Source organism: Sylvia atricapilla, chromosome 6, assembly GCF_009819655.1.
Source record: "Sylvia atricapilla isolate bSylAtr1 chromosome 6, bSylAtr1.pri, whole genome shotgun sequence".
NCBI classification, from domain to species: Eukaryota; Metazoa; Chordata; class Aves; order Passeriformes; family Sylviidae; genus Sylvia; species Sylvia atricapilla.
Window position 1 is genome coordinate 23,283,289 of NC_089145.1, and position 12,597 is coordinate 23,295,885.

A 12,597-nucleotide genomic window follows, 5' to 3' on the forward strand; every position below is an offset into this window, starting at 1 on the left:
ACTACACTTGGAAGAGATGACAGGCTAGCTGCTAATTTAATAGAGCAGGTCTGATTTTATGAGGCCTTTCTTTTATAATTCTCCTACCTGTCACAATACTCTGATACTTCCTCATGAGGACCAAGAGGCTACACTGCAGTAAGTGTACCGTGACACTGAGAACCTACAGCTCAGACAGCGTCCCCAGTTCTTGCCTGCGCAGCCAGTGAACAACCTACAGCCTTGTTAGAGTTTGAAACTTTTGAACACTCATTTTGCAAGGCTGAACACAATTCACACACGGATGATGTCTTAACTTTGTCACTTGAACTTAACTCTTGAAGCATTAACACTGTTGCTGGAATGTGTATGTGAGCTCTCTGGGGAATAAGTCGGGTCATTACTCAAAGAATTCGAGGCTTCATCCACTGAGCAAGTCTTTCAGTACTTTTAATGCCAGTTGAGAATTACAACTTCCATTTAAAAATTACACTTTTCATAAATACACTGACTTTATCATTAAGTATCTTACATGCCACTGTATTGTATTTTAAATACAATGTAAACATCTCCAAATGCTGGCCACCTCATCTTTACCTGTGCAGTTTTTGGACGCTTGGGAGAGGGGCGGGGATGTGAGAAGGAAGAAAAGAATAGATGGATGAAAGAAAAATGCACTCCAGAGTACTTTGGCTGATGTTCCTGAGTTAGCCCTAGTACTTGTGCTGGTACCAAGGTCCTTAGTGCTCATTTTGGAAAGGGATCTTGTTCCAGCAGAACACACGTGTCCTCGACACACTGCGCTCAGGGCATTTTGACATTGGAGGGGGGTGAGTGGAGAACTGAGCAGAAGCCACATGTTCCTGAGGAAAATACACTGTGGTTCCTTTGGACACTAATATTAGAGGGGGCTGTACATCTGCTATTTTAGCAGTACTGTTATTTGAGCTCAGGGAGAATTACTCATCTCCTTTCACAGAACAGGAGTTGCACCCACAAGTTAGCTCAGAAGTGAAAGTTGATCCTGGCAGCTCAAACTGACGTATTTTGAAAAATGTACCTCTGGTGGAAAAAGTTAAAAGCTGCATGATGCATACATCTCCCCATTAAAACAAGGGTATGTTAGTTAGCCAAATGAGTAACCTTCACTGTGTAAGAAGCTGAGAAAAACTTTCCTCTGCTTTCCCAGAGTCCATAAGAGTTTTCTTGGAGTCTTGCTGCTCAGTTACAGCTAGCTCCTTTTGGAAACAGTTTGAGTAGTGGGTAAACAGCTGAATCCACAGCATGGAATAGCACAGGTTTTTGTTTTAAATAAATTAATACTAAGAATGGGCTAATTCTTTGGCCTAAACCTCGGCTTAGATCAAGGTTCTTTTGGGAAAGGATGGCCTGAGCCAACACTAGACATGCCTGTTGCAAAAGTGTTCAAGCCAACTTCACTTAGCTCCTTGCCCTAAATTGGGTCTGAATTACACAGACCTGCAGCAATAGAGTTGGTGCGTAAACATCCCTTACAACTGGACAATAACAGGACCATGGAGGTACAGTTCAAAAAACAGCACAAAAAAAGACACAACCTTGGACTTAATCCCTTGTAAACAGAAGAAAAACAAATTGAAAGAACTGTCCCCCTTAAACCATCAATGATCAAGTTGCCAATATTTCAAACCTGGAGTTACTTGCAATGTCCGTGTCTGCGACTGGAGGCTGTAGCAGCGTCCCGTGGGCTGGCATTTCAACAGCTCGGGCACTGCTCTCCACACGCTGACATGCCACCTCTTCCTGGTGTTAACCCACAGCTCTGCCCAGGCTGCGCTTTCCAGAGTCTCTCCTCGCTCCCTCGGGGGTCACACGGCCCCATTTTCTTGTCTGGGTTTTTGTACGGATGCCCGGGAGGTGTTGAGCGATGGGGCCAATGTGCAGAGGAACCCAGCCAGCAGGGTGAGGCCCAAGCCCCCCCAGGCACAGAACATGGACCAGCCATAGCCATGACTGATGTCCTCTGGCAGCCCATAGACGTAGCGGGGATAGCGGGATAACTCAAAATTGATCCCAGCTACGCATGTGCAGAGTGAGATGATGCAGCAAGTACCTGCAGGAGAAAAGCAAGAGGGTTCTACACTGCCCTGAGACAGGTTAATTATAATCTGGTTTCTTCCCCTCAGTATTTTCAAAGTCATGAATTTTCAAAATCAAGAATTACCCTTGAGGTTTTTCCTGCAGTTTTACCAGCCACTCTCCTTATAAAGCAGAGAAAAAAAAATGAAGGGAATATATGTAGGACTACAGGATACCTTGCTTCACAAATAACCTTAGCACTTTTCATTGCAATTTTGAACTCAGTCATAGTTTATCATGTTTTGATTCTCCCGAGAGTATTTCCAGTGTCTAATGTCATCAGGTTCCAGACAGTACTTGGGCAGTTTCTCTCACAAAAGGAAATTAGCTCACTGAATCCCAGGGCTGCAAAGTGCAGCACTTTTTGGTTTCCACTAAGAACACCTACACTTCTGCCAGCTGTACCCTAGGCCCACAAAGCGTGCCCAGGTTTTTGTCATCTGCTACACATTCACTGAACACATATATAGAGGAGAAAAAAGCCTAAGACACAAGGCACTCCAGCATGTCTTATATACACTAGTACACTAGACTCCAGGTCCATACTGCCCATTCTCAAGTTGAAAAATCAAAGTTCAGAAAAACCTTTGATCATACAGAAAGTCTACTCCCACCCAGGACAAACAGATGTAACACCCCTGCCAAGCACTGAGCTCACGTCCTTGTCACTGGGCCAGTGTCCTCCCAGGCTTGTCTGGTTTGAACTTCGTCATTACATGAAGATCTAAGCATTTCTGAGTACCAGAAAGGTGCTCTACATTAACTTATGTTATGATTCCTAGGGAAAACTGGGCTGAGCTGTCTGACAGGAGCCACAGGCTGCACACTTGGAGCCAGCCAGAGGGCTCTGCTCATTGTGCACATGGTCCCCATGGCTACACACCAGCTCTCTAGAGCAGAAGGCTCATACACACACATTGGGGTCTACTGAGAAACATGCAATACCCATGCAAGCACAGGTGCTGCCCAGTGCTGGAAGTGGTAACTGCACTGTGGTGACAGTTTGCTGCACTAACTGCTTCATGTGCTTGTTGTGGGCTGACATTACCTTTACTTTTACAAAGCAGCAATACTGAATGTGGTGACTTGAGGAGCAAAAGCGAATGGCTCTCACCTCCCATTAGGAAGAGCAGCCCAGCCACGTACTGCATGAGCTCCTGCTGTTTGCAGCAGCCCAGCACACCAATGATCCACCCAAACAGGATGATGGAGACTGCCATGCCAATGAAGCCAGCTGTCATCCTCCGCAGATCTGACGGAAAAGGAGAAAAGCAAGGCAGAAGACATGAAGATGGCAGTACCTAGTAAATGTGGATTTACTGGTTCTAAAGTTTATACTTCAACCAGGGACTTTTCCTCCTGTAGCTTCTTTGAAGTAGATCATTTGCCCACACTGTAACTCCACACTGTAACTAAGGGAATCCATCTAAAATGGCTCCATTGTGCTGGGCACTGTGCAGCTGGAGAGCATTTCTGTCCTGATCCAGAGAAGTACCAGCCAAATACTCCCCAGCATGGGACAGGAGGGATGCATCACAAACTCATGTTAGTACTGCAGTGGCAGTTTTTTCTGTTTTATTTTTTTGGCGTGGCATTTTTCTTTGGGATAGAGTTTGTTGGGGGAGAAAATTTTCTGCTGAAAATAGAAACAAAAGAAGCAAGAAGGGACACTGGAGAGTACTAAACGATCAGTGCATGGGAGGCACATAGAGTGAACTGAAAAGAGAAATAGTGGGAGGACAGAATCAGACAGCAGATCGATACAGTATTATGGGAACAACTCCAGTAACAAGCTCTAAAAAAAAAGCTTGTGTACCAGTGACATGAACAGCACTTTGTTATCCATAGTAAAATTGCTGCTCTTGTCTCCTAGTTCACTTTGAAACTAGGATTTCCTTGGTGCTGGCTCTCACATGACAGAGGCTATGCTGAATTATGTGAATTCAACACATAAGAAGAGGGAAGCAGGAGCAGAAAAAATTATTAAATCATTCTCAGTCACAGGTTACAGGTCTGTGTGGGAAGGACTTGGGCATGAGGCAGCCTGTGGGCCAGGTACTGATGCAAAGACAAACTGGGATGTTCCCTAAAAGGACTGGTCACCAGGGGGTTGCATTAGGTCATTGGTGTGCACACAGAAAATTGCAATAGGATCTATACAGTGCTGCAGCACCTTTGCTGTAAGCCAGCTAGGAATTGTCTGTGCCCAGATCCAGAATACAATTACACCTTGCAATTCACTGAACACATCTGTATTCCTGAATTCCTAGCTTTAAGCCCCTCCAAATCATACAGCGGGCTGGCTGCACTTCCTCACTAATCATTCTGTATCTCTGCTTAGAGCCATGCTTAGATGAGGTGATTCCGAGCCCTCAGCTGGCACTGCATTAAGGCATTTAGTCATTCAAACATTCCCTATCCCGCTCTGGGCTACTTACGGAGCGCGTGCCACTCATCCTGCCGGATGGTGTTGGTGATGTTGATGGGTAAGTTGCGAGGCAGAGAGCTGGAGGTGTAGTGGTACTTCACAGCAGTGCAGCGCTGAATAACTCCTGTAAAGAGACATCAGTGTGAAACAGCATGAAACCCCTCTGCCTTGCACTTGCTGCTGAGTTCGCTGGCCCAGCAGAGCTCACACAGGGGAAGCTTTAGCTCAGTAACAGAGCAAAGGTAACCAAAAAAGGGCTGTTTACTTCAAAGGCTTTGGGATTAGGAGGTGAGAGAACCTACAAAGAAACACCAGCAAAGCAGGAGGCAGGTGCTCTCTCCAAGAAGCAACAGCTGAAGTTAAACAGTAATGGCAATCAGGAAAAACATCTGTAAAAGCTTTCTAGAGAAACTGCTATGATCTTTCTGGAATGTCTAAGGAGACAAGAATGTGGCCAAGTACCAATAGGACCACTTCATCTCTAAGAAGACAGAATTGAAACACTTTGAAAGTTTTGAATGAATGCTGGAAAGTGAACTGCATAGGAGAATCTTTTGAATTCACTCCAATAGCCATTGGCTCTGTGCTTTACTTTCAATGAACAGTAGTACCCAGGTAGGCTTGTTTCCATTACAGCTTAAAGAAAAGTGTACCCCAGATGTAAATGTGAACTTACAAGCATGCTCTTCTTGAAAGGGATTTTTAATTTAGAAAATGGGGGAGAATAAACATGGATGGTGGAGTACAAGAGAGCAATCAAAAAGGTAAAAGAGCTAAATAGTACAAAAAGTTCCTCTTAAACAATGGCCACAGGGTCATTACAGCTATTTGAAATGTTGGAACAGAAGAACCACTCAAAAACAATCAGCTGGCCAGTGAGCTAATTAAGCTGGTGAACAATCACTAGCAGGAAGCTGCAGATTCAGTGATCAGCTTTGCAAAAGACACTAGAAAACCCAGGAGAAAAAGTGAGCTTTGTGTGGCCCCCACAGCAATGAGAAGCATGATTTTGTTCTCTAACAATGTTCACTGGGACTGTACTGACCTGGTTTCTGCAAGGACTTGCAAAGAGGAAGCCTCCATTTCACAAGATCAGAAGCTGCCTATGAGAGGCCCAGACAATTCCAGCCATCAGGCCAGGGAGGGAGAGGTGACCTGAATTTCCTCCCATTTGAAGCGGGCTCCCATTCTCAGCTGTGCTTCCCACCACTCCTTCCCTTGCTGTGGCTCCTAGCTGCTTCCCCAGCACCACAGAGCCCTTCCAGCTGCACACACAATACACAGAGGGGTTGCCCTTCACCTGCAGCCACTTGTCCTCTCCTGCTGAGCAGTGCTCCCTCCTCACTTACCTCAGGACAAGTCTGTGGAGCCACCTGAGCCAATGATCATCAGCAAGACAACCCAGTGTCAGAGAGTGCCAGCTCATTTGCAAAGGCTGCAGACATCTGAGTTAAGAACTTAGGCCATATACAACACATCGCAGTATGTAATCAAATTTCACCCATAACTGCTGATGGAACTCAATTTCAATATGGACACTATTTGCATGTGTTCTTGAGAAATATGCATATAGAACAAACTGGTGACATCAGATTGGAGATCATAATGCACTGCATTCATTAAAAGTATGATCTGTGCACTTACATTTCCTGACCATACAAGTAGTACACATGAAGCAGCATTTTAAACAAGAGCAAGGATTACTATTTTTATAGCTCATTAGAGAAAAAGCAAAGACTAGAGATGTATATCCCTTATGATCAAAGCTATGGACTTCTCAGCTCAGGAAAACATTTGCCTCTTATTACCCCAAGAGTTTAACATGTAAAGTAAAACGGAAACCTCTCCATCTTCTCATACAAAACTGGTTATTGAGAAATTTTTGGATATCAATTCATTCTACCTCTGGTTTAAAAACTGTACTCCTAATCCTTTCTTCCCCAGAATTCAAAGTGCTAATTTTCTATAGGTAGCACATACAATAACATTAAAACTGCAAGTTTGGGGAAAAATAAAAATGCTCAGGAGCGCACAGATTTCAGGGCTTTTGCTCAGTGCTGACCTCTAATCCATAGGCTTGGTAACAGCCTTTGATTACACCAGCACAAGCCGTTTCTCCAACAAAATTCCATTTTCCTGAGAGCACAGGTCAGACCCACTCTGATGTGAGCCACTATAGACAAAAGAAGGGAGGCCTCTCTGTAGATCTGCTAGAAAAGCTGAAATAGCCAGGCAAGAGAGTCAGAGAATCAGGGAAGCAGTGTGATCTCTAAGCAGAATACCTAAGCCACTCTCTCCCAGGAAATTTTAACATGCACCCAGGCAACCTTCAGTACCTTGATTATGCATTTGCCATCACTAGTCTGTGTTGCTCATTTCTTGAGTGAATCTCTAGGTCTCACTTGCAAAGATGCCGTGCACTCAAATATGACCAGGTGCTCCATAGGACTGCATTTAAAGTCACATAACACCTTGTCCTCTAAGTACTCAAGAAAAAAGTAAAACTCAAAATCAGGTTTGCAGTCCCAAAGTTATTGTTAAGTAAAAGGTGTTTCAAAGGTATTCCAATAAGTCCTCGCACCTGAGCCTTACATACCTGAAATCGCAGTCTATAAAATAAGGACAGCATCCTGTCCTCATTTCAGAAACCTGCTAGAAAAGTGATTTCCCTTTTGTTTACAACACATTCCAACAAGCACCATCAGAAAGCCTGCCAAAATTAAAACCTTTTGCCTTCAGGCAAGGGCTTGAATAGAACAGAGTCATGTGGTGAACAACAAGTGAGTGTTGTCTGCTTTGGCACATGACTACATTGGGAACACAGGACAGGAGGAGGCAAGTGCACAGGTCATTAGCTTACCATAAAGCACACAACCAAGAAAAAGGTTAGATGGATCCCTGATCCCAGCATTTCAAAGGCTTTAACAGAACACTGTGAGAGTCACACTGCATGTACAATTTTCTTGATTAAAAAATAAACATGAACTGCAATGAACTGCATCCAGCAGTGTCACACTGACACTTTCACAGGCCCAGCTACATTCCTGTGCCTTCTCACAGCCAACATTGCTTCTAACACCTTGTCCTCAAAATGTTTTTTTACCCCTCAGGATTGCAGCTGCAGACAGGTTCCCCTTGGAAGTGTACCTGTGTCTCCGAACGAGTCCTTTCTCCTGATCGAACACTAAGGATGGGAAAGGTCAGAGGATGCTTGCTTGACTAGCCAGATATTCAGGCAGAGCACAGGCCCCTTGTTCCTAAGCTGCCAGAAACATGGAAACACCAATCCTGCTGTGATACATTCAGTCTGTAATCCTGGCCTTAGCACACCCTGACTTTCAGTTTAGTTTTTGTCTTAAGCCTCAAGACATATGGGTTTTCTTTACACCATGTGCCAGAGGTTTATGAAGAAATGGAGAGGTTCATTTTCAGTTCTGCTACATGGCCCAGTCTCAGAGCTGTTTGACTCTCACACAGCTGGGAGAGACCCCCTCCTGCCCATGAGCAGCCACGGCCAGTTAACAACTAAATACCAGGTGAGGCCTGGCACTCCCCTCCCTCATGCCCAGGACCAAGGGGCCATTGATGCTTCCTGGCATTTTCCTACCATTTCTGCCCAGGATTGTGAGAAGCACCACAGCCATGTGCTCACTCTGTCCACATCGTCACCCAAGGGTCACCCAAATAAATCAACCTTCCTTTAAAATACCACAAGAACTCTTAGAGATCACACTGACAGATCATACTTACCAAGGATCATGACCAAAGAGATCAAGTTTATTAAACATGCCCTATAACAGATCCTCTACAGACCTCACTGGCAATCCTGTAACTCTTCCAAGTTATCACCAGTCAGAAAGAATGGGACATACAGACACCAGGGCTGAGCAGTTTTCTCTCAAGGGCCCCACTATGGCCCCAAACTGTTGTGTTCCTCTGCTCAGGCATCCAGTGGTTCTCCTCACTTTCTCAGCTACACTGTGGTACCAAGAAGTCTTTTCAGTATAGATGAGGTGTACCAGTCCTACCCCAGAGACTTTTCAGAGCAAGCCTGAAAAGCAATAAAATCCCTGGTTTATTAACATTTATGAACCTTTTGGGTTTTAATTCCTTCAGTTTAGGAATGTTAATGTTCCCTGCTGTTCAATGAGCCCACCAAGTTATCCAAAGCAGCCTGTTAGAATGGATCTTTCCCAGTTCATCATTTTCTACTTGTCACCATTTTGTAAGCAACACTTTTTTACTCTACTAATAGGTAGAGCAGACCCCTAAACAAGACATAATAAATCCCTGCAGGACCTTACTACTTAAGAACAGTCCACGCAGATGGGTTTTGTTGTAGCATCAGTTATTGAATGTGGAAGGCTCTACAAGATGACATGTAGTGCTCATGTTCTTACACTCACAGAACCTCTCATATATGCACAGAGATCCTCTCAGTTTCCCCACCAAATGGTTCAGTTCTTTGGCTTCTATCTCCTACTGATTGCTAATCTCCATTTTCCTCATGTGGTTTTTACATTATTTCTTCTTTTGCCTTTTAATTGTATTTTTAAATGAAACTCTGTATTTTTTCACAGTTCCAAAATAGCGATTTTGCATTTTAAGAAAAATCTCACATATCATTCCCATCTTACATTTAAACATTTCCCACCTCTCAGTTTTGCACTACATTTTCTGATTTGTTTCTTCCTTTTAAATACATGAAGTGAATATATTTTGCCTTTTTAAATATCCTAAATATATAAATGGATGCTTGTAAATGCATCATTAGCTACAATGCTCCAGTATGCAAGTTTCCATGAAACTGCTTTGTATTAATAGCAGTAGATAAATACAGGACTAGAAATCCATGGAATTATCTATATGGGTAAGTGTATTTATGGATTTAAGTAATTTATTCAGAATTCAGGAGGGATGCAGGAAGGAAAGAAATCGTACTCCAGAGAGACTAGAAAAAATGGAGACTATAAACCCAAACCAAAATTACCATAGATCTGTGAGAAAAATAAAATTTACTCCTCTGTTACTAAAAGACCATAAAAATATCTAGATTAAGGAATACTAGGAATAAAGAAAGGCATCACACATCACCAAAGAGCCAGCTGAAAACTTAAGGCAAATTGAGGAGGAAGTAGGATTTTCAGCAGTGCACAGCAGTGATCTTCAGGTCACACCAGGGGAAAAAAATACCTGAATTTCCTTTTCAGAAGCCCCAGATCTGGTATCATGCTTGAGAGAACAGCTCAGATGCAGCCACACCTGACCATCAGTCGGAAAAGGCTGCTTAATCACAGCTGTCAGAGAAAAGACAGACACAGTGGTAATGAGGAAAGGCTGCTAGTAAAGCAGGTCAGGAGAAGGGATAAGAGAGTCGTATCTATTTAAAGACCTGATTCAACAAGAACTATTATTAATAATTTCCCTCCATAAGATGACACATAAATCTTTACAGTAGCAATGGCAGACCTAATAAGGGGAGCAAGGCTTTTTGTAGGAAAGGCAAGGTCTTTTACTAGAACAGCTGGGGGAAAAAAGGAAATAAAGTAGACAAAGCATTTTGGATTTAGAGTCCTTCCAGTTTTACACATCGAACCCTGAGGAAGACCATTCACTACCTATAATGTCCTGCATGTAGAATGCAGACTCTAGCCTCTTTGTGCGACTTCCTGTAGTGTTGGGAAAATACCTCAGAAACAGAAGTATTGAGGACCAAACTAGTATTTTTTTCCCATCCCTTCCCCCCATCTTGGCTAATCTCAGCAAGAGCTGAAAGCATTTGGCTTGATGTGAAGCAAAAAAAAAAAAAAAAAAAAAAAAAGATAAATATTTTATATGACGGCCGCAATTAATAGAAAGAAATTAATGAGTTCCCTTTTAGTGAAAGGAGCTCAACATAGAAATAAAAATGAAATTGCATAAAATGCATCCTAGGAGAATAAATAGAGAAAGAAGCTAAGCACACAGCATTAGAGTTTTGAGAAGTAAGAATCACTGCTGTGCATTGGAAAGAAGGGACAAAGACGAGCTGAGATTCACAGTGCCAGTCTATCCAGCCTCTGCTGTGCAGGACTGGCGTCACAGTTGGAAGCCAAGCTGAAGAACTGCTCTCGCTTTCTTAAGATAGCATTTCCATTTTGTGCCTCAATGGAAGCACTTTTCCCAACTCCTACTCTCTCTGTGCTAATATGTACCTGCTGGAACACTAAGTCCTGTTATTTATCATTAACCATACATAACCCATTGACTTCATGGGTCAGCCCACTATTTGTTATTTGTACCATCAAATGGAGGACTTTTATTTATACCTCATGGCCTGCTTGGCTTTCTACCATGTGCCACAAGAGCAGAAGATCCATAGCTTTCTCCTCTGTCACCCTGGGGGCCCTGACTGACATCTGCCACCATGAAAGCCGGGCAATCTACTGCAGCAATGAGAACTCCCTCATGCTAGAATGGGAACAACAGGTCCCTTTCACCTTGCTGCAAAAATCACAGCGCTATAAACAACACCGCACGTTTCTCAGCACTCAATTAGAAGAAAGTGTCGGGGTTAGGAGGACGCCCACCGAGAGTCAGGCCCTGCACTGGGCCCCCGAAGGGGCTCTCTGAGGACGCGGTCCCACCCAGCGCTGCAGCATTTTTAGCAGAGAGGGAGGCGCACAAGACCCCGGGATGGGGTCAGGGCCGCGCTCGCCGCTTCCCGCACGCCAGGGACACCGGGAGCCACGGGTCCGTCGGGCTCCATCCTCGCCCGCCCGCCGGCCCGGTCTCGTCCCGGCAGCGGCGGCCGCCGCCCCTCCCGCAGCCCCGGCGGGGCCGCGCCGGCACCGCGCTCAGCACCACGGACAGCGGCGGGGCCGCCGCCGCCCCTCGCCCCCGCACCTTTCCGGATGAGCTCCTCGCTGTCCGGCTCGTAGCCCGCGCGGTGGCAGCGCCTCCAGAGCCCCGAGACGGTGGAGTTGAAGCGGCGGCCGCAGTGCGAGTCCAGCGCGGCGGAAGCGGCGGCGGCCGGGGCGGGGGCCGGGGGGCGCCCGGGCAGCAGCGCCCGCGGGGGTCGGGCGCGGAGCGGCAGGTGCGAGCTGGGCGCCGACATGGAGCCGGGCGGGTCGCTGCGCTTGTGGCCGAAGCCGCGGCAGCGCTCGCGGTGCCGCCGCGCGTCCGTCTCGTACCAGGAGTCGGTGCCGATGGCCACGGCCAGGAGGGCGAGGGCGGCGGCGGCCAGGAGCAGCCCGGTGCCGCTCAGCGCCTGAGCCGCGGCCGCCATCTTACCGCGCCGGGGGCGGCAGGGGCGGGCGCTTCCCTGCAGCCCGGCTGGGGCCGCCGCCCGCGGCACCGCCCCCGGAAGGGACACGGCGCCCCCCGCGCCGCGCCGGGCCCGCACCGCCCGATCCCCCGGGCACGGCCGCGCGGGGCTCCCGGAACGGCGCCCGGCTCCTGCTCCGCGGACCGAGAGCCCCTCCCTTGGCCGAGCCCGTGGCCAAGGCGGTGCGGGGGTGGCCCGGGCAGCTCCCGGGGGATGGATGACCGGAGGAAGGGGTGAGCGGACGCTCCGAGCCTTTCCGCGGCCTCCTCGGGCCTGGCAATCGCCCGTCCCGCTGGCTTGCCCTGGGCAGAAGGGCAGGGACCAGCCCTGCTCAGGCCGCGGGAGCCAGCAGTTTTTCAAATGTACGTGAAATACAAACACCACCCGCAACATCATTTGTTGGCATTTGGATTATGACTTCTCCTCCACCCTTCATTATCAGTTAATGGAAAATAAGGCCTGAAAAAGCTGAAAAATGTCCATCTATTTTATGCAATGAGAAGCAGATTAAATCCAAGCTATTAGTTAAATGCAGCATTTATAGGGGCACAAAATCCCTTCTGATCCCGCTTGTTGTATAGGACTTGTTCCTCCAGCTGCAGCACTATCAGTCAGTCTTCAAAGACTGGGGACTAGGGCATGGTCTCATCAATTCTGGCCACCAGATAAAACGATCTAGTGATATGCCTAAGCTACTAATTTAATGTCCAATTTTGAAATCCTTAGTTTTGGGGTTTTTTTAATTAAAAGTAGTTTTAATTAGTTC

General features: G+C 46.3%; 1 protein-coding gene across 1 annotated transcript; it reads right to left on the reverse strand.

The window, feature by feature from the left end:
- Positions 1-391: 391 nt before the first annotated feature.
- LOC136362508 (transmembrane protein 178B-like) lies at positions 392-11,792 on the reverse strand. The gene is made up of 4 exons (XM_066321098.1): positions 11,411-11,792; positions 4,536-4,649; positions 3,212-3,349; positions 392-2,071 (listed from the first exon to the last, which is right to left on the reverse strand). The coding sequence occupies exons 1-4, from the start codon at positions 11,790-11,792 to the stop codon at positions 1,827-1,829; spliced, it is 879 nt and encodes a 292-aa protein (XP_066177195.1). The 3' UTR covers positions 392-1,826.
- Between the last annotated feature and the right edge of the window lie 805 nt (positions 11,793-12,597).

Coding starts and splice junctions, on each gene's coding strand:
- LOC136362508 (XM_066321098.1), bottom strand. CDS start 11,792: ATGGCGGCCGCGGCTCAGGCGCTGAGCGGCACCGGGCTGCTCCTGGCC. Junction 3,350..4,535: donor GGATGAGTGGCACGCGCTCC/GTAAGTAGCCCA, acceptor CTTTTCCGTCAG/ATCTGCGGAGGATGACAGCT. Junction 2,072..3,211: donor GCTGCTCTTCCTAATGGGAG/GTGAGAGCCATT, acceptor TTTCTCCTGCAG/GTACTTGCTGCATCATCTCA.